Consider the following 27983-nt stretch of genomic DNA (forward strand, 5'->3'; position numbering starts at 1 on the left):
AGGCAAGATGCAGATCCGCTTCCAGCAAGCCTGGAGCACACAGAATCACAGGATGGTTTGAGTCAAAGGGACCTTCAAAGCTCCCCCAGTGCCCCCCCTGCCATGAGCAGGGACATCTCCACCAGCTCAGGTTGCTCAGAGCCCCGTCCAGCCTGGCCTGGGATGTCTCCAGGGATGGTTCATCCACCACCTCCAGGGGTGTTGAAACTAGATGATATTCAAGGTCCCTTCCAACCCTAACCATTCTGTGATTCTCTCTGGGCAACCTGTTGCAGGCATGTGGTGTAATCGCTGGTGCTCCTCAAAGTAAGTTCCCTGAGAGACGTGACCAAAATTAAACCTAAATTACAAGTTTAGTCACCATTAATGAAAAACTTCAGAAACAGACAGAGATGTGACCTGAGATCTGAGTGGGATATATATGCCCTGAACACATGCCAGTGTGCCCAAAGCATCGTATAGCAATCCCCTTGGCACATATGACTTCTCAGTTATGTGGAGAGTGGGAGGTTCCAGCCTGTGCCTGGGTCCATCTCTTATATTCCTTTTCTTCCACAGAGTGTGAAGATGGGATATCCAGACAAGAAGTTTGTTGATCAAAGGCACAGGATTTTAGTAGGCACTTTCTGAATATATGAATAATTATCAGAGTCCTCAAATACTTTCTTAAAATGGAGAAGCACTTCAGCTCTGTGTGGCTGGGAATAACTGGCAACACCACCTCTGCGACGCTGCCCAGACCAACAGTGTCTTCTACCTGGAGAACATACAGAATACGATCAACAGTGCCTAGACCACAGCTCCAGCTCAGACAAGTGATGGGGGGGCTGACAAGACCATCACTCCCAGCTGGTCACCTCAAACTGTCATCCCTTAACCAGTGGCCTTTCTTTCTCCACTCTGCCTCCTGTGCATAGCTGCATAGAATCATAGGATCACTTTGGTTGGAAGAGAGCCCCAAGATCATCAAGTCCAACCGTTAACCCAACCCTGGCACTAACCTATGTCCCTGAGAACCTCATCTCCGCACCTCTTCAACCCCTCCAGGGATGGTGACTCCAGCACTGCCCTGGGCAGCCTGTTCCAATGCCCCACAGCCCTATGGGGAAGAAATTGTTCCCCAGATCCAACCTCAACCTCCCCTGGCGCAACTTGAGGCCGTTTCTTTGTGTCCCTGTCTCCCCTCAGCTCCTGTTCTCCAGCTGAACCCCCCAGGTCCCTCAGCCGCTCCCATCACACTTGTGCTCCAGCCCCTTCCCCAGCTCCGTTCCCTTCTCTCCACTCGCTCCAACATCTCCTATTAAATCCTTTCTGCACCAAATGTGAGTACTTACTGTGGCTGTTAGTGAGTTATCAAGCTGTAGTCACTAACTGTGGCATAATCAGGATCACCTGAAACACAGAGTACAGAAAAATTGGGTCTGTTCATGAGAAGTGCTCACTACGAGACATCATCATGCACTGACCACCCATGTTAAAAGGATGGGATGCAGGAGCAAATGACACTCAAAAAGATGACTCGATTTGCCTAAGAGCCATAGCAGAACCTGGTCTTACCAAATGACACTCAAAGAGATGACTCGATTTGCCTAAGAGCCATAGCAGAACCTGTCTTACGAAGTCCCACTGCAGTATCCCATCCCTGAAGCAGCACTGGGAATGATACAACTCATGCTGCTGAAGCAGAGAATGGCCCAAACTGCAGAGACTGGTGGGATCCCAAGCTTAGACATCCTTAAGCTTCAGAAATGCCTATATGGGGGGCTTCGATCACAACTTCTGAGTGAAACCTTGCCTCCAAAGTCAACCCCTGACTTCTCAGCATCATTCAGCAGGCACCAGAGTTACAACAGGAGCTTCACCTAAAACAATCCCTTTAGAGAGCTAGAACATACAGTCATAGAATCATTTTGGCTGGAAGAGACCCTTAAGGTGATCAAGTCCAATCATCAACCGAACTCTGGCACTACCCCATGTCCCTGAGAACCTCATCTGTGTGTCTGTTCAACCCCTCCAGGGATGGTGACTCCAGCACTGCCCTGGGCAGCCTGTTCCAATGCCCCACAGCCCTCTGGGGAAGAAATTGTTCCCCAGATCCAACCTCAAACTCCCCTGGCGCAGCTTGGTCCGACAGAACACGAGCAGAAAGATCCTCTGTGGGGCCAGAAACCACACAAAGCAAGTAACTCACCTGGTGCACTGGTCGGGGTGGGTAGAGGTCCCCTCCTGCAGAGAAGGAAACACAGAGCTGAGGATCGGCAGGATGACCATGAGCCAGCACTGGGCCCTTGTGGCCAGGAAGGCAAATGGCATCCTGGAGTGGATTAGAAGGGGGTGGTCAGTAGGTCAGAGAGGTTCTCCTGCCCCTCTACTCTGCCATGGGGAGACCACACCTGGAATATTGTGTCCAGTTGTGGCCCCTCAGTTCCAGAAGGACAGGGAACTGCTGGAGAGAGTCCAGCGCAGGGCAACAAAGATGCTGAAGGGAGTGGAGCATCTCCCGTGTGAGGAAAGGCTGAGGGAGCTGGGGCTCTGGAGCTGGACAAGAGGAAACTGAGGGGTGACCTCATTCATGTTTACAGATATATAAAGGGTGAGTGTCAGGAGGATGGAGCCAGGCTGTTCTTGGTGACAACCAATGATAGGACAAGGGGTAATGGGTACAAACTGGAACACAAAATGTTCCACTTAAATATGAGAAGAAACTTCTTCCCGGTGAGGGTGGCAGAGCCTGGCCCAGGCTGCCCAGGGAGGTTGTGGAGTCTCCTTCTCTGCAGACATTCAAACCCGCCTGGACACCTTCCTGTGGAACCTCAGCTGGGTGTTTCTGCTCCATGGGGGGATTGCACTGGATGAGCTTCCAGGTCCCTTCCAACCCCTGACATTCTGGGATTCTGTGATTCTGTGATCTGCATGGCTACAGGTTGTCCTGGCTCTGCGTTCCTCAGGTGCCCTCCCAGAGCTGATGGCAGGGCAAGAGGTTTGGCCAACCTGGGCTTTATGGACACCTGTTGCCAAGGCATGTCCCAGTGGGCTCACCACCAGCAGCCTGCTTGGCAAACATGGTAATTGAAGCCAATCGAGAGGAAAGAGTAACCAAAAAGTAGTGATTCAGGGAAACATTCACAAGCGAGCCTCAGGGCATGCCTTTTTACATGCCCTTTTACAGAGTGAGACATCAGGAAGCATAATTGGACATGACTCCTCTCCCAGTATGACACCCAAGGTGACACACTCATCTTTAGCAGCAGTCTTTAGCCCTGAATCCCCATTTTTCCCCAGGCTAAAGCATCCTTGACGCTGACCTCCCTGCCCAGCTTCCGTCCCAGGGGAGTGAATTTGTCCCCATGTGTGATTTTTACTGATTGATCTCCCCTTTCATAGACAGACCACATGGAGAACCATGCAGGGAAGCCCAGAAGGTTTCGTTCTGGTACCAAAGGCTGCTATAGAAGGGAGCTCAGATAGTTCCCAGAGAGAGCAAGACATGGAATTCATTATTCCCCAGGTTGCCTTGCTTTTCTATGGTCCAGGCATCACAACCCACCACCTCCATGCAAAAGACTTCTGGAATACAAGAAAAAACGAGCAGACCCTCACCACAAGCACTTTCAGAATAAGATTCCTAACCATGAGAAGGGAGAAATGATCCCAAAAGGGGGAACAAAATCTTCTGACTGGTCCTTGAACAGCTTGTGGCAGGTATACCTCCTGCTGTGAAAAGTGATGCACTATACAGCATTAGAAATATTTTCCTCTAATACTCCCCAGTGAAGCCTCCAATAGACTGAAAGCAATAAAATAACATTTTTTGGAGGGCAGAGCATAATTTGCAATAGCAAATGCAATTGTGCAATTTGTCCCTTACCTTGATATAGGTACAGGAACTGGACTTCTCACAGGAGTTGGATTTCTCTGTGTGTTATAGTAGTTTTCATAAACAACAGGAGCTGGGAAAAGTTAACCATAGTAAAGTACAGACCTTTTGTAGCCATAAACTACTTGTCCTAGCAACATTCAGCTGCTAAGTCTTTCCCCATCTCTGGGGAAATGCTTGATAAGAAAATTAAAAGTTACAGAAAGGGGAGATTACCATCAGGAGCTGGTGATAAATGGCAGAGACTAGTGCTGGATGCCAGTGAATGAAATGAGGGATGTTGCAAATTCATTATTTTTTTGCATCCATACTGGTGCTGGTCAGAGCCGCAGCTCCATGAGAAGCACAAGGAAGTCAGCACTACTGTGTGAGATTGTACTGAGCTCTTACCTGGAGCCAAGCTTCCAGTTTTGCGTAAATTTACAAAAAAATCAATATCCTTCTCAATGCTGCACATTTCTAAACTCTTGCGGATTTCCTCGTATTTCTGCAAAAGGGAAATAAAAAGTGTTTCTATGCATCGGGTCAAAAAAAAGAGGGTTTTTTCCCATCATTGATCAGACATGGAGTGAAAGCCCAGTGCTCACCCAGGACACAAGTTTCAATGGTAGGGCAACCACAGAATCATAGAATAGTTTGGGTTGAAGGGACCTTCCCAGCTCCCCCAGTGGCACCCCTGCCATGAGCAGGGACATCTTCACCAGCTCAGGTTGCTCAGAGCCCCGTCCAGCCTGGCCTGGGATGTCTCCAGGGATGGTTCAGCCACCACCTCTCTGCCCAACCTGGGACAGGCTCTCACCACCCTGAAAAAACATCTGAATCGCAAAGAAAACCTCATCTGCAAGAGCTCCAGCCAAACCCTTCTGCCTACACACTCGTGCTGGTGTCCAGTGGCTGATCTAAGGCCACAGCCCAACTCGGCCATAACACAGCTCATGAAAGCAAATTGGGATCTGCTATCCCAACAGAAAAATGAAGGTATGGAGAGACCTTGATTTGACGTACCTCATCATTCTGGACGCACTCCTGTGAGAGCTGGTTGACGTGGAGCCAGAGGGCATTCCGAAAGTAGTTGATCCGCTCCCACTCCTGAGTCTCAAAGAACTGTAATGACACAGGCAAAATGGCCCCAACATCTTTAAAATGAAAGCAAATATCTTTTTATCCTCAATGTTTCACTTCCTCACGTACCACTACAAAGGTGACTGTACTCAGCCAGGAGCAGGTCATGATGGTCATCTGCAGCAAACATGGAAACCACAAGTCCTCCAGCTCGTCCAGAGGAGAAATCATCCCTCTACACAGCCAGGTATTTAAAAGATGAGTGTTAAGCTCAGGAAAGCCTGCAGAACTGATGTGGAAGGGGTCACCAGGCACACCACTCCCTCTGGGAGGCTTAGCCAGTTTCCAAATCACTGCCTGTTCCTTAGGTCGTGCCATCCCAGGTCACCTCCCTCCCACACCTATGAAGCAATAAAAAAGCACCAGGGATACATCAAAACAGAGTTGCACTGACTGGCTTCTCCTCTCCCTCTTTGCTGTTCAGTCTTTTTCCAAGCAGGTTTAAACCCAGATCTTTTGAAATCTGCTGTCTGGTGCACCTCAGTTTCACACACCTTTACACATTTCCGTGAAAGATAACATTTGATCACGAGTGTACATATGCGCTTGTTATCAGTTATGACCCTGGCAACACATCAAGGGGAAAATCTCCAGGTGATCTGTCTGTGGAAGCGAAAATACCGCTTCCAGTGGTCCACATTCAGAGGGGCTTTTGGAGACCCCAGACACCACAAGCACATCAGCACTGAGACGCTGACACCTGCCAAACAGAACAGACTGCAAATTCCATTTCAAAAGGAAAAAAAGTGAAATAGAGGCCTGATGAGAAGTAGCTTGTGAAGGGATCAGCACAGCTGGGAGTGGGAAGGCTGTTTGCAAGCTTGCAGCAGACCCTGGATAAAACCCTGATCTCTGTGGTCCCTGTCCATCCCTCTGTCACAGACCACAGGCAGCTGCAAGACACAGGTCAGCAGCACAGCAGCTGCACAGTCCTCTCACCACCAGCTCTGGACTTGCCCAGCATGTGTTATAAATCCTTGCTAGACCACTTTGCAGTGGGACAGTCCGCTTTAGGCTGATGCAGCCGCTCAGAGGGGTTCCCGTGCTGCCACGTGGTCCATGAGACACAAGGCGAAGGGTTCCTGCTGCATGGGGATGGCTTCACCCAGTCTGCATCCCCAGCCCACCACCAGCCTCTGCTGCAAAGCCATTTAAAGGCTTTAGAGTTTCAGATGGAGTCTGCTGGGTGGTGTTGTCGCTGTAGAATCATAGAATCACAGAATGGTTTGGGGTGGAAGGGACCTTCTCAGCTCCCCCAGTGCCACCCCTGCCATGAGCAGGGACATCTTCACCAGCTCAGGTTGCTCAGAGCCCCGTCCAGCCTGGCCTGGGATGTCTCCAGGGATGGTTCAGCCACCACCTCTCTGCCCAACCTGGGCCAGGCTCTCACCACCCTCACTGTAAAACATTTCTCCACATATTGGCCTCAATTTTCCAGATGTGCAAAGGTGACTGTGGCCATGACTGTTCAACAAGATAGCTACACTGAACGTCCAGACAAAAAAATGTCACTATTCAGTGCAGTGAGTCTGTTGATTTTAAAAGATGGAAGAAGACAAAAATAAAAATTAAAAAGTAGTGGAAACTATACTGGAAGCCAAGCATGAGAAACCTACAGGGTTAGCTGCGATGAATCCTGCTTCTTCACTGTCAGGGGAATAAAGAGCAGAAGGAAAATCTGCACCATCCCTCAGCCCCACAGCAAGGGATGGACATCCAGAGGACAACATCTCTATATGAAGGCGTTTTGGGGCATTTACCTCGCAAGCATTGATGTGCTCTTTCTGCCATTCTTCTCGGATCTTCTCCAGTGTAGTAACGCTCTGCTGGTAATTCCTGTCTGCGACGGAAATCACATTGTCATCTGATTAACACTATTTTTAAAAAACTCCTTCTCTAAAAGGTAATACATGAAGCCTGAAATGTCTGGAACGTTAGGGAGAAAGCAGCAGTAATGTGTGACCTCAGCTGATGGTGGGCACTGCAAGGGCACGTGGAACCACACAGCAAGGTGGAGGGTCCTGCTACAGGAGCCGCCTTGATGGGGCCATGCAGGCTTCCCAAGGGCAGGTGCCCACCTCCAGTGTCTTGGGCACGTGTTTCTGAGGAGCCTGACCCAAGACTAGTGCTTGCCCAAGAGGCATGCCATGGCTTCACAACCGCCTGCTCTGGGAAACGCACCCCACGCCCTCCAAACGTTGCCATTTCCGTGCTCACCAGAGTCCTCCAGAGCCGATTTCGTCTGAGCCAGCTTCAGGAACAGCTGCCAAAAATGAGAGAGAACCACTGGTGAGGCTACACCTCAAATACCGTGTTCAGTTTTGGGTCCTTCACACCAAGAAAGAGGTGCTGGAGCGAGTTGAGAGAAGGGAAAGGAGCTGGGGAAGGGGCTGGAGCACAAGTGTGATGGGAGCGGCTGAGGGACCTGGGGGGTTCAGCTGGAGAACAGGAGCTGAGGGGAGACAGGGACACAAAGAAACGGCCTCAAGTTGCGCCAGGGGAGGTTGAGGTTGGATGTGGGGAACAATTTCTTCCCCAAAGGGCTGTGGGGCATTGGAACAGGCTGCCCAGGGCAGTGCTGGAGTCACCATCCCTGGAGGGGTTGAACAGACATGAGGTTCTCAGGGACATGGGCCAGTGCTAGAGGTGGTTAACAGTTGGACTCTATGATCTTGAGGGTCTCTTCCAACCAAAGTGATTCTATGATTCTAAGAAAGGTAGAGGAGAACTTTGATGAACCACCAGCCCCCTCCATCTCACCTCAACTCCCAGAGCCAGGAGAAGAGCCATGGGGCAGGAGAGCTGTGAGAAGAGACCTCCGTTTATCCCCCTTCCCCATGGCCAACCCTCTCTCCATACCTTCTCCTGCTGCTTCTGTGTCACCAGGTTTGCGTTGCGGTGCACAGCCTGCTCCGCCTCGTCCTTGTCCCTGCAGCGCTGCTCGTAGAGCCGCTTGGCCTGGGAAAGCCACCAAACAGGGCAGGAACGTGTCAGTGAGCAAGGACATGCAAACACAGCTCACACGGGAGGCTTTGGAGGAAAGCCCAGCCTAGGAGTGAAGAGCCAGGCACAGCCTGCCAGCGGAGCAGGGGATGGCACGCAGGGTCCCAGGAGTCCTACTGCTTGGGCCAAACCAACCTCACAAGAGAAGCTGCTCTTCTCTCAAGATGAAAAGCTTGTGGCAATCAAGTCCATGGCATCTAAATCACCCGTCTCCAGCCCTACAAGGCCACCACCAGCCTTGCTTACTCTTTAGCTGTGCTGAGCACAGCCTGCACACCACTCATGCAGACACAACATAGGAACTTGCAGCAGAGGAGAAAGACCCTCGCATCTAACTGCCCCGCGGCCATGCATCTGAGCAGCGTTAACCCGCACGACAAGAAACACCAGCACATTTGCTTTACCTCCATGGTCTTCTTGTACTGCAAATTCCTGTTTTTGTGAATCGCATCCATTATCAGTTCTATCTGTGAAGACAACAGACATGGGGTCAGCACATCCCTGACCATCGGAGCTCCAGGATGAGCTATGTGGCTTAGGAAAAGGAAAAAGCCTGGACCAAATAGAGACAGGTTTAAAGACCTTCGTCTACCCAAAGCGCCTTCCCAAAACCTATCCAAGACATTAATCTTCTAAGCATCTATCTAAGCCTCCACTTGTGTATGCGAAGGAATGAAATCCTAGCAATATATAGTATGATATTGTCTCCATAGGGTCTGGCAAAATAGGAAGCCCACTCACCTCTGCTTTGTCCAAACCAGCCCCTAGTTCTAGCTGTTTTCCCTCGTTCTCCAGACCAAGCCATCTCAAGCCAGAAGTTAAAAGGCTTGCCAAGATTAGCAGACCCTATGGAGACCATACAGCACTACATACTTGCTTTAAAAACATTCCTGTTTGAGGCTGGCACCCCTGGAGCTAAGCCCCTGCTATCACTGACCCCAAAAGCCACCCGAAGGAGAAGACACAGCAGCAAGAAGAAGGAAGCTGGAGGTTGCTGCACACTTCACGAGCGTGGTTGCCACATGTAGGAAGGAACTCAGGACTTCCCGGCAGCCACAGGAACCGAGGACACGGTGAGGGATGGGGCACAGCAAGAGACACCGACCAGGAACAGCCCATCGCTGGGGCAGGACCAACCCCCTGCGGCCAAGGCGAGCGGTCCCACAAGGCTTGACCTTTTTCCGATGCAGTTTTTGCTTTTCCCTGAAGTCCTCCATTTTCCTCGCTTCCTCCCGAAGGGTTTGCGCCAGCTGGATGTGACCTTGCCCCTCTTTGTCTATCTCTGCAAAGAAAAATAAAAAATATATGTATATATTCTGTTGCTCAAGCCAGCTGTTGCAGTTGGTATCAAACCGACCCAGAGACCCTCACATCATACGTCCCCTTGCAAAACACATAAAAGCAGCAGAGCTTTTGAAGAAGCCTCCAAGCAGTGCTTGCCTACGTAAGGAGCTCTTCAGGATCCACCCTGCTGCTGGAGCCTGCCCTTTAGTTTAAGAAAACTCATATCAGGAGAAGTTATTCAAATGAGCACAGTCACATCTGCCCCTCATCCTGATGAATCCAGGCACATTGCAACGCATCACAGCCTTAAGGAGCTGTCTGAAGGGAGCATTGCCCCAGATAACCAACTCAGGGCACAGAAAAAATAATGCTAAAAAAATAAATCTCAGGAGGATAGCCTATGCCTGACCCCAGCTTCACACTGCTTTGGAGGCTTCTCTGCTGTTTTCTTCCCAAGTTGTTGCCTTCAGGCTTTGGTGCTGCCAAGTGTCCTGACAAACACGAAGAAGAAGAATTACTCACGTTGTTTGAAAACGTCCAGGGATCTCTTCAGCGTGCTGAAAAACAGGCAGAGCATTAGAACGAGTGGCAGAGCACAGCCAGGTGCAGGCATCAGCATCTCTCCAAAAGCAGGTGGCAAGTCCTTCACTCAACACAGGCAAAAGCAGCTCCTATCCAAGCAGGTTTATTTACCCTTTCTACACCTCTTGGCAACTATAACACATGTCCCTTGGTTTGGCAGCTACTTTTTGTCCTTCTGAACATTGGATGCTGTCAAAAATCCTGACTTTCATGAAAAATGTTTCAGGCAACCTCCTAAGAGTATCATTTGGGATGAACAGCCTCTATGTGGTTCATTGGCCAGTGCTGGGAAACATGGGGAACTTTTCTCCCTGTAAATATAGTACAGGTAAGATTTCAGAAACATTATACGTGACATCTCAATATAAATCTGTAAATAAATGATGGGGAGAATATCAGACCAGGCATGTATAAAGTGCAGGAAGCAGAAGGTGCCAAGGGTCGCTGGGGAAATGGCGACCCAGTCACGGAACCAGCTGCAGCACCAGGGGCAACGTGCTGGGCTTTGAAGATTTGCATGGTTTGAGGCAAGGAAGTACCTTTACTTCCCTTTGGCCACACAAACAGCCAGGAGCAAACCCGAGGTCTCATGATTCTCCTCCCTCTGCTGAACCACCAGCCCACATCTCACCTATCTGATGCTTCGGTTACTCTACGGCTGGTGGGAACTTGGTGGAGTCCAACATGTTTATTGGCAAAGGGCAACCCAACTGTGCAGTGTTCATTCACAAGACTGATTTCAGATCACCTTTTGTCAGTGTCGTAATCACATTTCAATGCTGTTCTGTCTCTCATAACCTCTTTCCTCCTCGTCCTCCTTCGTTGCTCCAAGTAAGGATACCCATGAAAGCAAAACACACACAGGACTGTGAACTTACTTCAGCTCCGTCTGCCCGCAGGGCTTCTTCTTCGACAAATTAATGAGCTCTTTGCCATATTTTTCTTCTATAATTGCCCTGTGCAGGAAAGAGATAAATGAGAGGAAGTTCTAATTTCAGATGCTGGTACCTGGTTACAGCAGAGGCCAACACCCACTCTTAACACCCTTCCTATCTTCTGACCTGCTGCAAACCAACAGTGCATGGGTGGATGAAGGAAGGTTCTTGTTCACAATTACCCGACGGCCTCTCAGCTCCCCCCATCTCCCCACAGCCCATGGGTGCCAGGACCACCTCAGCAGGAGATGGAGGACTAAGCATGTCCCCTGGGTGATTTCAGCCCAATGTGACAGAAGGGACTAGACATCTCAAAGACCACTCAGGTACGATAAACACACCCCAAAGAGCAGCTGGGCCATTTTAGCTGTTCAGGACTTTTTAAAATGAAGCAAGGGTACTCTTTCCTGCCTGCCTCTGGTCTTTAGGAAGAACATCTGAAGAAGAGCCCACATCTTGTGGAGGTAACATAAATGACACCTTGAGAGATCTCATTGTCCTCCCCATCAGAAGAAAGAGATTGGGGAAAGAAAGCCTGCCTGTTAGATTCTAAGAACAACCAGCTTTTTTGCTTTGAAACCTGTGCAGGCAACCAGGGCTGGGCTTGCTCTACCTGAGTGAGCCACTCTACCTGTTTGCAGTCAGTGGAGAGAAACAAGTACTGCTAGAGGCTTGCATCAGAAGGTCTACTGGACAAAATAAATAGCTTCCTAAAATGCCTCTATCTCTAATGCAGATGCATTATGTTGTTGTTTCCTAGACTTTGGCTGTGGGGCTCTCCTAACTTAACTCTTTAAAAACTCCAGAAGATTGTAGGGAAATGAAAACTACAAAGATTATAAATTATTTTTTTTTCCTCTGCCTAACAACACTCCCATGAACTTCCTTTTGAGACAAAGCTTCGAGTCTAGTAGGCGTTTTCCCCATGGCTGGGACCACGTAAGAGTCATGCTATACATGGAGAACTGGTCTGTGTTCAGAGACAGGGGCCAGTAGCAAGTCCAGATCCAGGTTAAACCGTGCCTGAGACAGCCTGGGCTTCTGTAATCTCCTCCTGGCGAGACACGTCACTGGGAACCTAAATCTCCCTCAAGAGGAAGGGGGCACAGCGTGTGGAGGAGTTTTCTCCATTGCCAAGAACACAGTTCTCAGGGTGCAGCAGATGGTTCCTGGGGCAGGTAGAAAGCCCAGATTTTCCTGGAACATGGGGTTACAGCCTAGAAAAATGCACCAGGTGCTTTTAATTGCACCTTCTAATGTTCTTCATCCCCATCCCAGGCTGCTTTATACCAAGTCTTTTGTCCACAGGTTTGTCTTCTCCAGTTCTCAATACCAAAATTATATTAATTCAGGGTTGTTCTACAACTGTCTTCCCATTTTGACATTGCTAACCAGGTGAACCATGAAGTCAAAATACATGGCCAGGGCACCTCAGTTGTGCCACTGCAGCCACAGAACCTCCACTTAGGTCATATCCTTTGGTTAATAAACACACTATCTAATGTTACTGCTTCTTTTTAACTTAAAGTCTGTGGGATGTCCATAATGTACAAAGACAAATTCAGGACAAAGCCATGCCTCTCATACGTCCAGGTCTTTACCTGATCTTCTAAAGATGATCTGCAAGGTGAGCTTCACGGGAGAGCATGTGGCTTGGTATGGGAATATAACAGAAAGCTGGCAAGAAGAATTGTAAATACACTCAACTGCAGCTGGGGTGTTGAAAAATAGATATATTACACTAATTGTTGTTTAGCATTGAGTGCCTGACATGTAGAACATCTGGTTTTTTGGTAACACAGGCCTGTGACAGACTTAGAGGCACCTTATGGAACATGTTTGAGGTTCCTGCTCTACTATGGAGAAGATCAAAGCTCAGCAGAAAATTGCGCCTGTGTGAATCCTTGACATACAGGTGCGATCACCAAAAAATTTAAATGAATTTTTAGAGATCTATCAGCAGAAGAGTAGGGAAGGCATACTACATGGATTTTGAAAGCTTGGGATACTAGAGCTGCATCTATCCGTTTATTAGAAGGTGAAAAAGATATATTGAGCCATATAGCCAATGGTGACCAAATAGAATGTGGATTTGCTCAGCTGTAAAATATCAGAGGTCCTGATGAATGAGACATTATTGCACCTCCATTATATCAATGGTTGGGTGCAGCAGTTTCAACAGCATATGCAGACCTGTCAGATTACTGTTGTTCATACAAAACTGGTGTACAATGGAAAAAGGTATTAATTCAGTGTGGCAGATGGGGATGGCTCATGCATCGCTTTTGGTGTAGCAGTAGTGAAAAGTGTCAAAATGCAGTTTTTGAGAGGAGCGCCTGCCTCACTATAACCCTTGTTTATACCAGCAGTGACAAATGCTACGGGCAATCATAGAATCATTTGGTTGGAAGAGACCCTCAAGATCATCAAGTCCAACCATTCACCCAACCTTGTCAGCAAATCATGTCCCTGAGAACCTCATCTCTGTGTCTGTCCAACTCCTCCAGAGGTGGTGACCCCACCACTGCCCTGGGCAGCCTGTCCCAATGACCCACAGCCCTTTGGGGAAGAAATTGTTCCCCAGATCCAACCTCAACCTCCCCTGGCGCAACTTGAGGCCGTTTCCTGTTGTCCTGTCACTTGCTACTTGGGATATAATGTAGGCATCCTTGCAAATTCCTTGAGGGAAATTCGTGCTGTAATTTCAGGACACTCTGTTCAGGTGATCAACAAAGGAAAGACATCAAAACCAAAAGGAGCTACAGCACAGGTGATGAGGAAACAAATGCCTGAAAAGGGCAGTAACGACCAGTCATTCCTCACAACCTGGTGCACCTGTGTCTCCCTGATACCTCGATCATAGCCCGGGCAGGATGGTACAGAACTGTATGATCTGAAAAGTTCTGGACACAGATAAATGGCAGAAAGCACCAGAAATTACTTCATCCTAAGGGTGGCCAGAGCGGAAATTCATTGACTAGAATCAACGATCCCATGACCCTATAAACAGCAACCCTAAAGCGAGACCCTTTAAGTTCTTCTGGATCACAGCATCTCCTCCTGGTCAGATGTCTGCCAAAGATGACTTCAGGAAAACTCAATAACGATTTATTGACGATTCTGCAAGGATCCAAAGGTGTAACTCTGCACACTCTGACAGCAAAGACAGATTTCTCGAGATTCAACAAGCGCTCATTGAGAACGCTGCACTAGAAGTGAGCAATTTGCTAAACTCAAGAGGGAAATTTTAGCTACAGGTATATCTCCATATATTCCACATACATATGCACATTAGCGGTGCGAATATATTCAGATAAGCATGGATTAATGCACATTAGTGTCTGTGATTTAGTGTGTGATTTATAACCTTGTACGTATGTGTTTTATTCCCGTAGCTACGTGTGATTTTATGCATACATAATTTGATCTATCTCTTTTCTAAGTATAGTGTGATGTTGCCATCATCAAGTCTTTAATTAAGTCACTGTATTGATTATAGTAAATTTCATTGAATTGTTTTTCAACCGCTTTATTAATCACCTGTTGATTAAGAATTATTAGAAATCATATACTAAACTGGTGATCTACCTCAATAAATCCTAAATTCCTGCTAAATCAAAATACTGTTACAAATCCATTTCCATGACAAAAAAGCAATATAATTTCCAAGCACTACCTCAGGGATACGAACATAAATGCCACCAAACAATAGCAGCTGAAGTAGCACTATGGTCGGGTACCACTACTGTTTGCAATTATATTGATGATGTATTGATTACGGCAGCACCAAAACCAGAAATTGAAACAGCTGCAAAATTTCTGAAAGTGCATTTACAGGATGGAGGCTGGGCAACTAATCTAAAGAAAAATTAGGGCTCTAGTACTACTGTACTATTTTTGGGAAGAGTTTGGCATAGACAGATTAGAGAAATACTAAATTAAGTACAGCAAACAGTCCAGCGATTTTCTGTACTAGCCACAGTAAAACAGCTACAGACCTTTTTGGGGATTTTTAGTGCACTGTTCATCCCTACATCTCCTGTGAAGGGCCTGCCCCTTGTGACAGGTTAATAGAAAAGCACAAAACCATGCCCGGTTTACTGATGGAGGTACAGCACCTCCAGAATGTGATGGGGACTGAAGTTCTTCCAGGTGCTATCTGTCCCAAAATGGTAACCGTGGGGGAAACCGAATTGTTTACACTGATGGATTGTGTGGTAGGACCATGACCTGTTGGTCTGGATGTGAAGGTTCATATAATAACCCCTAAGAACATGGTATGGCTTTGTGCCCTAACTCCTGCTCTTATTTTACATCCCTTGTTGATATCAGATTCTCGAGTTCTTGTATGTCAGGTATCTTCAATGAATACCCGTACCTTATCTAGAGGAGACACCATATTATTGGTGTCACAAACCCAACGTTAAATTGAAGTTCGATCTGAAAAAGCACGAGCCAGAGCTCCCCAAACTGTGTGGGTAATTAACCCACACCAGGTTATTAAACTGTGAGTAATATTAGCTGAAGGAGCTGGAGCAACACGTATCTATTACTGGAAGGTGGTGACACAACTGTTTTCCACCTCTATCACAGGTTGGCTTGTTGTGCTTTGTAATCTTGTACTAGAAGCACATGCCCAAGATCAACATGTAAATACTTAGATTTTATCAGCCTCTCCTGTAACTAACTTATCTGCCTTTGGTGTTAAGGGAAAATTAGCAGCTACAGATCTTTTAACAACATATTCTATCAGCATGGCAACCCTGGTAGCTGTATTACAGAGTTATACTATTCTAAGAGATTTTGGTATTAGCATTTCTTATTGCTGTTTTTTATGAGCACATAATGGTGTACACCAATGAACATTAAAAAATGGATTGACAGTGGATTGTTTCCTCCTTTGACACCATAAATGCTGCTTTGATTTTGACGGCATGCATTGCTTTAACGTGAACAATGAATCAACCAGCGTGGAAGACATTTAACATCCTCAGGACTCAATGAATCAAATGAAACCATCTACTGATAATACCTGGCTGAATGAGTCATTTAATTCCCTGACATGATGAGTGGGGCACCTGACTCAAAGCATTGTTGTAGAGAGATGTTTATTCCTTTTTCTATATATTTATTGTGTGCCTCTGTAAAGTGCTCTATGCTACACCCCACAAGTCCAAATTAACATCTGCAGCTTCACCAGCCCCAGTGGAGGTGTCTCTTGAGGAAGGGGTGGAATGTGAGAATATAACAGAAGGTTGGTGAGGAGAAGAATTGTAAATATACTCCAGCAGCTGCACCTAAGGTGTAGAAAAATAGATATGTCACACTAATTGTTGTTTAGCCTTGTGTGTCTGACAAGTAGAACATCTGTGTCTAGGTAACACAGGCCTGTGACAGACTTAGAGGCAACTTACGGGACATCTTGATGTCCCTGCTCTGCTCTAGAGAAGATCAAAGCCCAGCAGAAAACTGCGCCTGTGTGAATCCTTGAAATACAGGTGAAAAACAGCAGTTTTGGTTATCCTCTGGTAAGGACTGAGCTTCTCAGTGCCTGTGTCCCCACCTGTGTGCCTCTGCCCAGGTGCTTTTTAGGGGACACCCTGGTTCATAAGGTAACAAAAATAAGTTTACTCTTTGCATTTCATCTGTGGTTTTGTGGTTGTTCCTGAGACCTGCCTGCATCACCTCGCACCCCTGGGCTGGCCACCAAGAGCTGCAAACACATCAGTACGGATGTCTGGAAACATGTAAGACTGAATGATTAAACAATTTCTGATTCCTCTTTCTTTTTCACAGAGATTTCAAAATGTGAGCATCTAGCCCTGCCTCACAGCTGTGGATTCCCGGACACAGACGTCATATCATGGCACCAGCTGTTCAAGGAGAAAACAAGTTCCTCATCAGTTGAAAATCAAAAGTGTTTTAACACAGTGGACAGTTAAACACAACAGAAACTAAATTGGGAATACAAGCAGCAGTAATGCCAGCGCCTCTCTTCCCAGGTTCAACCCAACCTGTTTCCAGAGGCAGCTCTGTACCTTTCCTTCAAAAAGTCTTCAAACTCTTTGCAGTTCTTCCTGCCGTCATTCAGATGTTGTATGATGCTGTCGTAGCCCACCGTACTTGTCAGGTCCGAGCTCTGGAAACATAAGAACAGTGATCACATCTCCGTCAGTGCTGTCCATGGCCACTGCCACCTCCAGCAGCACTTGCTCAGCTGGGAGCAGGTGTGCAAGTGCCTCATTCTGGTTTGCCTATAAATCGTATGAAATAAGATCTTTTGGGGGTGGGAGGGGCTCCAGAATCCCAGAATGTCAGGGGTTGAAGGGCCCTGGAAAGCTCATCCAGTGCAATCCCCCCATGGAGCAGGAACACCCAGCTGAGGTTCCACAGGAAGGTGTCCAGGCGGGTTTGAATGTCTGCAGAGAAGGAGACTCCACAACCTCCCTGGGCAGCCTGGGCCAGGCTCTGACACCCTCACTGAGAACAAGTTTCTTCTCAAATTTAAGTGGAACCTCCTGTGTTCCAGTTTGTACCCATTGCCCCTTGTTTTGCCATTGGTTGTCACCTGGCTCCATCCTCCTGACACTCACCCTTTATATATCTGTAAATGACAACAGTGGTGGCAAACTGGGACAAAGCACTTACATGACTTCCAGAAGACAGAAGGGCTTGGTCCTACCACATCCTGTTGGTCCCTCCTGGCCTGAGCACAACTGTCCCCACGGCACACAGCATCTCCATGGCTGTCAGCTCTAACTTAATGAAATAAAACACTAAAAACCCTCCAAGTCTCTAAATGTCACCCATCTTACTACTGCTCCTATCAGTTTCTACAGACACAGAGATGGATCTCGGTTAGTGTTGACTTGCACTATTCTGGGCATCGCCCCCATGTCTGGCCTTGGTGTAGGAACCGGCATCTGGGCTGGGGGTGAATTTAGCAGACATTTCTGCATGGGATCACTGAGTTATGGGCTTCCCTCACTGCCCTCAGCAATGTATGGACGTACCCAACGACCGCTGCTGCAACAGCCTTCTCTTTGGTCTTGCAGGAAGCAACCCTTTCTCACACATCAATTCAAAACACCACTGCAAAGATCATTTCCCTAAGTACCAGGTCCCCCCACCACTGCTGTATGCCCAGGGAAGTGGTTCAATCACCACTCCTACAGATGTCTGAAAGATGTGTAGATAAGGTTATTAGGGACATGGTTTAGTGACAGTGTTAGGTTAACAGTTGGACTCGATGATCTTGAGGGTCTTTTCCAACCAAAATGATTCTGTGACCTCCTACACATCACACAAGGACAGCTTCTTCACTCCCCAAAAAAACGTCACAGCCACAAAGAGGTCCTTCCCTCACTGGAGACAAGTCCCATCTCCCAACCCAGGGCTCTCAACCCCACCATGCCACTCACACTTGGGGGAAGCTTCCCACAGACTTCTGAAGGATCATTGCTTTTCTTCAAATTAGTCCTTAAAAACATATATTGTACTGTGACAGTTATTAAAAAAAGAAAGAAATATACACGCAACAATGATGTAGGTGGGCTAGGATGAAAGCTGACTAATTCTACCCTATTCTTTCTTCATCCCTGTGCCTGGTAGCACCTTAGGACAATAAACGCATTTGTGCCCTAAGACTGTTTAGGATTTACCACCCTGGAGATGTAGGCCAAGAGCAGGGCTCCTAAGTGCTATGGTAATACAAAGAGATGCCCTGGCCATGAGGTCTCCTTCTCTGCAAGAAGCCTGAAGCGGATGCAGAGAGCTGAGCAGAAAGTGCTGCCTGTCATCTTCTGCAAAGAGAACGAGTCGGTGTTGCATGGAACAGCACATACGGGAGCAAAAATTATTGAGAAAAAGGCTGCAGGAACAGGAAGCAGAATCACAGAATCCCAGAATGTGAGGGTTTGGAAGGGACCTGGAAAGCTCATCCAGTGCAATCCCCCCATGGGGCAGGAACACCCAGCTGAGGTTCCACAGGAAGGTGTCCAGGCGGGTTTGAATGTCTGCAGAGAAGGAGACTCCACAACCTCCCTGGGCAGCCTGGGCCAGGCTCTGACGCCCTCACCAGGAAGAAGTTTCTTCTCAAATTTAAGCGGAACCTCTTTTGTTGCAGTTTGAACCCATTACACCTTGTCCTATCACTGGTTGTCACCCAGAAGAGCCTGGCTCCATCCTCATGGCACTCACCCTTTATATATTTATAAACATTAATAAGGTCACCCCTCTGTCTCCTCCAAACTAAAGAGCCCCAGCTCCCTCAGCCTTTCCTCACACGGGAGATGCTCCACTCCCTTCAGCATCTTGGTGGCTGCGCTGGACTCTCTGCAGCAGTTCCCTGTCCTTCTGGAACTGAGGGGCCACAACTGGACACAAGATTCCAGGTGTGGTCTCCCCAGGGCAGAGCAGAGGGGCAGGAGAACCTCTCTGACCTACTGACCACCCCCTTCTAACCCACCCCAGGTACCATTGGCCTTCCTGGCCACAAGGGCCCAGTGCTGGCTCATGCTCACCCTGCTGGCCCCAGGACCCCCAGCTCCCTTTCCCCTACACTGCTCTCCAACAGCTCATTCCCCAACTTACACTGGAACCTGGGGTTGTTCCTGCCCAGATTCAAGACACTTGCCCTTGTTATATCTCATTAAATTTTCCCTGCCCAGCTCTCCAGCCTGTCCAGGTCTCTGGATGGCAGCACAGCCTTCTGGCAGAAGCCATGAACAGTTATTAAGAAGCTCAAAAAGGAATAAAGGCAGGACAGAGAGATTCAGAAAACGGTTCGAATCCAGGATGCAGCGAACTGGCGTGAAAATGTGGGCAGCAGAAGTGAGGACTTCTTGTGTGCTTGTACCTGGTGCGATAAATGAAGAGGAACAGGGCTGGTGTTAGTGATAAACGAAGGATTTAATTACGTGGACTTCCCTAAGAAGTCAAGGACTTGAATGTCAGTGGCCAGAAAGCAAGAAGTGGAGAATGGGTGGAGTGAGACCTGCAGGAAACCCCCGGGTATCCCAGACCAGCTTTGCTCCATCCGTGACACGCATGAGAAGAGAGAACTGTGCAAAGGACCCAAGCAGAAACCAAATCTGGTTTCTGTTGCTTTACAAAGCACAAACATCCCTTCAAAATAGACTTTTTATTGATAACCCCACAACCTGTTCTCAGTTTACATCGCATCTTTGCTAATCGTGTCTGTGAAAAAGGAAACACGCTTGCACAGAAGCCAGTGTTCAGGACAGTTGCAAAACACAGCAACAACTGAACTTGGCTTCCTACACCCGGTTTCAAAGGAAATAAAATTGACTCAGAGAAGAACCATTGGTGGCTGCAGGAGAGATTGGTCAGACCCACATCACTGCATGTCGGGGGCACCCAAGGGCTCCTGCATCTGCTGTTCTGCCTGGGACACATGGACTTGCTGCACCAGCCAGAAGTGCACCAGGAGAAACTGGAAACATCCATTAAAAATGTGCACTAAGCTCTTTATTTTATCTGCCTTCCTCTTCCAGTAGAATTTAATTCATAGGATAATTGGGGTTGGAAGGGAACATGGTAGAAGAAAAACATGGCAGGGAAGAACTGGCATCTCACCCGTGCTCTGGAAATGGGGCTAAAAGAGATGACGTGGCATCCAGCGCCCCGTTGGTTTTCTTACTGCTGCAACAGAGGAGCTTAAATTAATTTGCCAGTCTGATGATAATGTGTGAAACCCAAAAGCTTGACCCCACAGGAGCTGCCAGAGGTGACGGTGACAGGACAGCAGCGTCACGAGCTGAGGAGAACCTCGCTGCCAGAGGTGGTCGTAGTTATGGTGCACAGGGGTCTCTCTCTTGAAATCATAGAATAGATTCATGGAACAGTTTTGGTTGGAAGGGACCTTCCCAGCTCCCCCAGTGCCCCCCCTGCCATGAGCAGGGACATCTTCACCAGCTCAGGTTGCTCAGAGCCCCGTCCAGCCTGGCCTGGGATGTCTCCAGGGATGGTTCAGCCACCACTTCTCTGGCCAACCTGGGCCAGGCTCTCACCACCCTCAGGGACAACAATTTCTTCCTCATGTCCAGCCTGAATCTCCCTCCTTTAGTTTAAAACCATCACTCCTTGTCCTATCGCAACAGGCCCTGCTCAAAAGTCTGTCCCCATCTTTCTCACAGGCCCCTTTTAAGTCCAGAAAGGCCACAATAAGGTCTCCCTGGAGCTTCTCTTCTCCAGCTGAACACCCCAACTCTCTCATCCTGTCCTCCCAGCAGAGCTGTTCCAGCCTCGGATCATTCCTGTGGCTCCTCTGGCCCCTCTCCAGCAGGTCCATGTGTGTCCTGTGCTGAGGCTCCAGCACATATGTAGTTCCTAAGCATCCAAGGCTGGACCAGGCCTCACAGTGCAAGGTTTTACATGAAACGTGGGAGGTAACAGAGACAGTGGAGGTTTCCATAAGAGATGCTTCCAGGCAGGAGGAGCTTCTGTCCCAGAAGGAGCTGGGCAGGGTTGTATGCAATGAATCCAGCCTTTGCAGCAACCTTCTGAGCATGGAAAGAATAAAAAGGACCAGCGTGACTGCCCATGAGGCATCCCAAAGGCAGAGCTAGCGGGAAGCAATGAAAGAGGAAGAACAACACAAAGAGCACAGAGCCATATGCCCAGAAGACAAGATTTAATATAATAAACTAAGTCAAAGACAGGTATGGAGAACGAGGAGTTGCACCAACCAGAGGGATGCAGGAGGATGAGCATCTCTCCCCCCACCCTCTGTCCTGGTCCTCCCCACTGGGAACAGCTCTGAGCCCCTGTGCTATTTAGAAGACAGCTCATGGAAACTACAAACAGATGATTTCAAGGTGACAAACCAGCAGCTGATGTTTCTCGAGCTTGCAGGGCTCAGCAAGCTGTGGCCCCCCCTCCACAAACCGCTTTTGTAACATGTTTTGTAACATCCTTCAGACAGAAGAGCAGCAATTTGTGTGTTTGATGTGATGATTTGGGGGTTTGTTTGCACTTGTAGACGACAGAGGAGCTAAAATGCTCTAGTGGGGATCTGAAGTCATGTTATAACCTTGAGTAAGTCACAGCTAAAAGGCAAGCTGCTGAGATTGACATTTCTGTCTTTGACCCCAATTCACATGGAAAGCCCCCTCCAGACACACACACTGAGTAGCCAATGACATGAGAGAATCATAGAATCGTTTAGGTTGGAAAAGACATTTGAGATCATTGAGTCCGACCATTAACGTCACATTGCCAAGTTCACCTCTAACCCATGTCCCTGAGAACCTCATCTGTGTGTCTGTCCAACCCCTCCGGGGATGGTGACTCCAGCACTGCCCTGGGCAGCCTGTTCCAATGCCCCACAGCCCTTTGGGGAAGAAATTGTTCCCCAGATCCAACCTCAACCTCCCCTGGAGCAACCTGAGGCCGTTTCTTTGTGTCCATGTGTCCCCTCAGCTCCTGTTCTCCAGCTGAACCCCCCAGCTCCCTCAGCCGCTCCCATCACACTTGTGCTCCAGCCCCTTCCCCAGCTCCGTTCCCTTCTCTGAACTCGCTCCAGCACCTCAAGGCCTTTCTTGTGAGGTGATCCTGCCATCCCTCTGGCCACCATTTTGAGCCCTGAGGAGATCTTGGTGACCCTGGGGCGGTCACTTTGTGTTCTGAGGTGATTTTGGTGCCCCTGAGGCCACCATTTTGAGCCCTGAGCTGAGGGGCCCAGAACTGCCCCCAGGATTGGTGGTTTGGCCTCCCCAGGTCCCAGCACAGGTTCGGTCACTGCCCTGGGCCTGCTGGCCACACCAGTGCTGGTACCAGCCAGGATGCTGGTGGCCTCTGGGCCACCTGGGCACACGCTGGCTTGTGTCCAGCTGCTGTCACCAACACCCCCAGGTCCTTTTCCTCCAGGCACTTTCCAGCCGCTCTTCCCCGAGCCTGCAGCGTTCATGGGGTTGTTGTGACCCAAGTACAGGACCCGCCACTTGGCCGTGTTGAACCGCAGACAATCGGCCTCAGCCCGTTGATCCCTCTGTAGATCCTTCCTGCCCTCCAGCAGTCCATCCCAGCCTTCCCAAAACTGAAAGGTCTGGGGCACTGCACTGATCACAGACCATCTCTTGAAAAATCCTTTATTTAATCGGAGCTCTTCGTATATCTCCTCAGCCTTATCTGCTCAGAGAAACACAGCAGAAGCTGGATGCCTATTTTAGTAGTCACAAACACCATGCAACAATAAATGTGTCTGTTATTCTTGCTCATACATCACTCGGGGTCCTGCGGAGGTTGCTGAGACCTGGAGAAATGGTTGTGCTGATGCCCACAGGGAGCGGGGTGAGGAGAGCAGAAGATGCTGCAAGAGGATACAGTTCCTCCCCATCCCATAACCAGGTGGGTACGACAGGACAGACAAAACTCCTCACAGGGAGGAGAAGGACCCACTGCAAATTCACCCACCTGGGAACAGCATCCTGAGAAAAAATGGTTTTTTTGCTTAATAATTTTCCACTTGTGGTTTCCTCCACTTTGTACCAACGCACCTACGCCTACCCAGCCCATCCTAAAGACACAGAAAGCCATGGACCACCCCGCCTCAGTGCAATTTCTTCTGCCCACAAACCCCACCTTGTCGCTTCCAAACGGTGGCCTGAGGACTCCATCACGCTGCCCGTGAGCTCCGTCGTTTAGAGAAGGAGAAGCAGGGGCCAAGGGGAAGTGAAACAGCCCAACCAGTGTCACACCGCAAGTCATCAGCTGGGGAATGAACCCCAGGCTGGCAGATCCCCCGCTGCCCGCTCCCCTGGGTTTCAGCAAGAATTAGGAAGAGTTTATCCCTGTCCAGCCTCATGAGGCTAAAAAAATATAGAGAATACAGCTGGTCGCAGCCCTGGCAAAACAACACCCGTAACTCCTGGCAGCGGGTTCATTTGCAGACACCAGCATTCCCTTGCTCTGCAGCGAGGGGCAAAGCATTTCTCTGCAAAAAGAGGTGCAATAACTCCTTTCCTACGTGTTGGGAGGTAAACGGGTGCTTTCAGACAATTTTCCATGTGCTTTGTCAGAAAATTAAACATGCCAGTGCAGCTTTTACTGCAGAAAATTTGCTATGGATGGCTTTAGCAGCATCGCTTTTTCGTGGCGTGACACAGAAACATTTGATAGTGCCTGCGAGATTTAGATACCTCAGTCTGATTTTCAAAAATCACTTGACCAGACCAAGGTCGGTGCAAGCTGTTAGACAATAGATCAAGGTATGTTTTAGCATTATCATCGTTTCTATTTTTCCCACATAGTTTCACCAGACCAAAGCGCTCTGATGAGACACAAAGCTTTACTGTCGGGTTACCCAAAACACTCTGCAAGAACAGGCTTGGGGAGAACCAGACACGTACCAAGAAAATTATTAAAGCGAAAGAGGAGACCTCCTGTAGTGAAAGAAGAACAGCAGGTTGCAAAAACGAGTGAAAACAAAACCCCACACTTGCTCAACTCATGGCAATCCCTACAGGCAGGACAAGAGGAAACAAAGATGATTTGTGCAAGGAAGCGTCACACGAGTGGGGTCATTCGGGGCAATGCACACGCAGCTTTGAGCATCTCCGGATTTCGGCCTCTGTGTGAGCAGGAGCTATGAAAGTCCAGACCTCTTTATTTAAGGACATTATCAGCTCATGCTGAGACCTAAGAGCGTGAGCAAACTCGAATGCAAAGAGCAAAGTCGCAGTGTGCTTTCCCAACACAGTGCATCATGGACTTTACACCGGGAGCAGGTTCCAGTGCAGGAAAAGAGACACACACACCCCACTGGAGAAACCAGAACTGCTGGGGTTTAAAGCTAAATGAGTCCCCTGTGAAGTCTGAGGCACAGCCCCACCACCCCGGCAGAGCAGGAGGCTGCAGCTCATCCCCATGAAGAAATTCATCTGTCACCATTCACGATCAGCTGCATTTCACAGAATCCCAGGCTGGCTGGCATTGAAGGGACCTCTGTAGATCATCCAGTCCAACCCACCTGCTCAAGCAGGGTCACCAGAGCAGATCACACAGGATCGCGTCCAGGCGGGTTTGAATGTCTCAGAGAAGGAGACTCCACAACCTCCCTGGGCAGCCTGGGCCAGGCTCTGGCACCTCAAAGGAAAGAAGTTTCTCCTCATATTCAGATGGAACCTCCTGTGCTTCAGCCTGTGCCCGTTGCCCCTCACCCTGTCATTGGGCACCACTGAACAGAGTCTGGTCCATCCTCTTGACACCAACCCTGCCGATATTTATCACACTGATAAGATCCCACTCAGCTTCTCTTCTCCAGCTGAACAGCCCCAGCTCTCTCAGTCTCTCCTCATCAGAAAGATGCTGGAAGCTGCAACACCAAAAGTGTTTCAGTTTCTGAGGGGTTCGGTTGTTTTTTACACCTTGTCCCATCAGTTGTCCCACCAATTACACTTTGTCCCATCAGTTAGAAGATCCCTCCCGTGGAGCCCCCACAATATCTCCCTTTTCCCATCAGGCTGCCCTGATCGCTGCAAAATCACTTGCTTTGCCAAAGAAGAGTTCACCTTCCTTTTTTTGGTTTAAGCGAAGTTATCTGAGAGGAAAAACTGCAGGGGGAAGTTTGCACTATCTCATTGCACTTAACAGCAAACCAAAGCCGGATGAGCTCCGCTCCGCACCTCGTCCAGATTTGGGCTTTTCTGCTTATCTCTTGTCCCCCCCCACCCCCTCCCCAGCCCTTGCAGCTGATGCACAGTCACCGGTACGTGGCGTGGAGGCTGCCTGGGGTGGTAGCTGCGTTTTCCATGGGCCAAACCACCGCAGCAGGGCCTGATCTCTCCACTGAGTCACATCCACCACGCTCCCACCCAACCTCCACCGCAGCTGCCTGCCCCCAGCATGGTTCCTCGGTCAGCGCGAGGTGAAGCACACAGGCTTCGGAAAGGAAAAAGCCAGGCAAAATCCCTGTCAACACTGATAGTTTGGGCCCGGGGAGGTACAGGGGATTATTCAGTAAACAGACACGTTTGCAACACAGGGTCTGGGCAGGAGAGAGCGCCCTGTGCAATGCCCTGGGTTACCCTCGCCATCAGAGCCTCGGGCTGCTCCTGCCCCGAGTTTTCTCCCATTGAGCCGACTCCTCCAGGAGCCTCCTTCAAAAATCATCACACCGCAGCAGGAGAGGAACAAACTGGGCAGCACTACCCAAAGCCAGCGCTGTGTCGAGCACCTCTTCTTCAATACAATGAAGCCCAACAAACCATGTCTGCTCAGCTCTCCTGGCATCACAGTTACTCCCCCAGCCTGGGGGATGCTGACACCACCCTCGCATCCCTCCCCTGCTGCACGTTTGCAAAGCAAAGGGAGCACCGCGGAAATTCCTCCGTGACAAATAGCTGAGAAACTGCTGCCAGCTGCAAAGCTGGCTTTATTTTCCAAGCCAGGTTCGATATCTATGTGGGATTTATGTATTTGACAACACTATGGTGGATAACATGCTAATGTGTCAGGTGAACGCTGTGCTCTGCACTTGCCCCCTCTCATTCCACAGCATGCAGGAGTCCCAAACCCCGTGCCCACTCCTCCCAAGGCCCATGCACCTTCCCCCTGTCCTGCAAGACGGGAGCCCAGGCATGGTCTGGTAAACCCTGAGTGCCACCATACACAGACAGGGACTTTCTGCCCCAAAAGCCAAAATTTTGTAATGTTTCCTGGTTGCCAGTACCTGCAATGAAGACATGCACACCAAGAGGAACTAAGCAGTCACAGTGCCAATGCTCTGCAGCAGTTAAGTGGGTACTCAGCACTTCTCCATTCCCCAAAAGCACAGTTCAGACTCAAAATAATAAACCGTGTCTTTCCCCAAAACGGGGCTTTTCCTCCGCAGCTCGGCAGCAGCACACAGAGGCACTCGCTCCTAGTTCAGTATTAACTCAAATCCAAGGATGCTTTTTCGGACAAAGCGCCTCCGAGTAGTTCACTGGTGGACAATTGATATTAGCACACCCTCAGCCCATCACCGATTCCTCCAGCGCGGCATCGGCAGCTCGGCGGGGCACATTCTGGCTGCGTGGGGCAGGTTGCAAAGCCACAGCTGTGGGGACACGAGTGTACGGGCGACACCAGCCAAGGGGATGCTCAGAGCCTTCAGCAAAGCCACCCCGGGACCACGGAGCCAGCTCTGAGCAGGGAATGGTGATCCCCCCCCACCCAGCTGTGATCCCTGTGACCCCCCCGCCTCCAGCCGGGTCCCGCCGTGCCCCCGCTCACCCAAAAGTTGTCCCTGAACAGCGACTCCCGCATGTTGCTGCTGCCGCCGCCGCCGCCACTGCCGCTCCGGGTCCGCCCCGGGTCCGCCCCGTCCCGCTGGTCCCACCCCGCGGCGCCGTGTCCACACCCGCCCCCTCTCCAAAGAAACACCGGGCGCGGCTCCATCCAGCCCTCTCGCTGCGGGGAGCGCCGCGGTGCGCTCCTGGGTCTCCGCGGGGAGCGGGACACGCTGCTGAGGTCGCATCTGGAATATTGTGTCCAGTTGTGGCCCCTCAGCTCCAGAAGGACAGGGAACTGCTGGAGAGAGTCCAGCGCAGCCACCAAGATGCTGAAGGGAGTGGAGCATCTCCCCTGTGAGGAAAGGCTGAGGGAGCTGGGGCTCTGGAGCTGGAGGAGACTGAGGGGTGACCTCATTCATGTTTACAGATACATAAAGGGTGAGTGTCAGGAGGATGGAGCCAGGCTCTTCTCGGTGACAACCAGTGATAGGACAAGGGGTAACGGGTACAAACTGGAGCACAAGAGTTTCCACTTAAATACAAGAAGAAACTTCTTCCTGGTGAGGGTGTCAGAGCCTGGCCCAGGCTGCCCAGGGAGGTTGTGGAGTCTCCTTCTCTGCAGACATTCAAACCCGCCTGGACCCCTTCCTGTGGAACCTCAGCTGGGTGTTCCTGCTCCATGGGGGGATTGCACTGGATGAGCTTTCCAGGTCCCTTCCAACCCCTGACATCCTGGGATTCAGTGGAGATGGATGTGGTGGGTGGGGATGTGAGCGATGGGGAGAAATCCACCCTTGAGGAAAAAACACACGGTCTGAGGAATGAAACACAGAGCAGAGGGCGAGCCCCTGTCACCTGCAGTGCTTTCCCACCAGGCTCGACCAGAGGCTTTTGGAGTATTTTGGGAAGGTTTTCTCTCTCTTTAGTTTGGGTGACACTGGGTGA

General features: G+C 49.5%; 1 protein-coding gene across 1 annotated transcript; it reads right to left on the minus strand.

Moving 5' to 3' along the window:
* Positions 1 to 647: 647 nt before the first annotated feature.
* On the minus strand, positions 648 to 27114 carry PSTPIP2 (proline-serine-threonine phosphatase interacting protein 2). Its single transcript, XM_065860945.2, has 15 exons — positions 27040 to 27114; positions 16842 to 16942; positions 10747 to 10824; positions 9809 to 9843; positions 9178 to 9284; positions 8407 to 8469; positions 7859 to 7957; positions 7217 to 7262; positions 6760 to 6839; positions 4883 to 4981; positions 4268 to 4364; positions 3869 to 3950; positions 2192 to 2226; positions 1335 to 1392; positions 648 to 757 (listed from the first exon to the last, which is right to left on the minus strand). Exons 1-14 carry the CDS (start codon positions 27070 to 27072, stop codon positions 1343 to 1345), a joined length of 1005 nt encoding a protein of 334 aa, XP_065717017.1. The 5' UTR covers positions 27073 to 27114; the 3' UTR covers positions 648 to 757; positions 1335 to 1342.
* Between the last annotated feature and the right edge of the window lie 869 nt (positions 27115 to 27983).

Source organism: Patagioenas fasciata, chromosome Z (genome assembly GCF_037038585.1).
Source record: "Patagioenas fasciata isolate bPatFas1 chromosome Z, bPatFas1.hap1, whole genome shotgun sequence".
In the NCBI taxonomy this organism is placed as follows: domain Eukaryota; kingdom Metazoa; phylum Chordata; class Aves; order Columbiformes; family Columbidae; genus Patagioenas; species Patagioenas fasciata.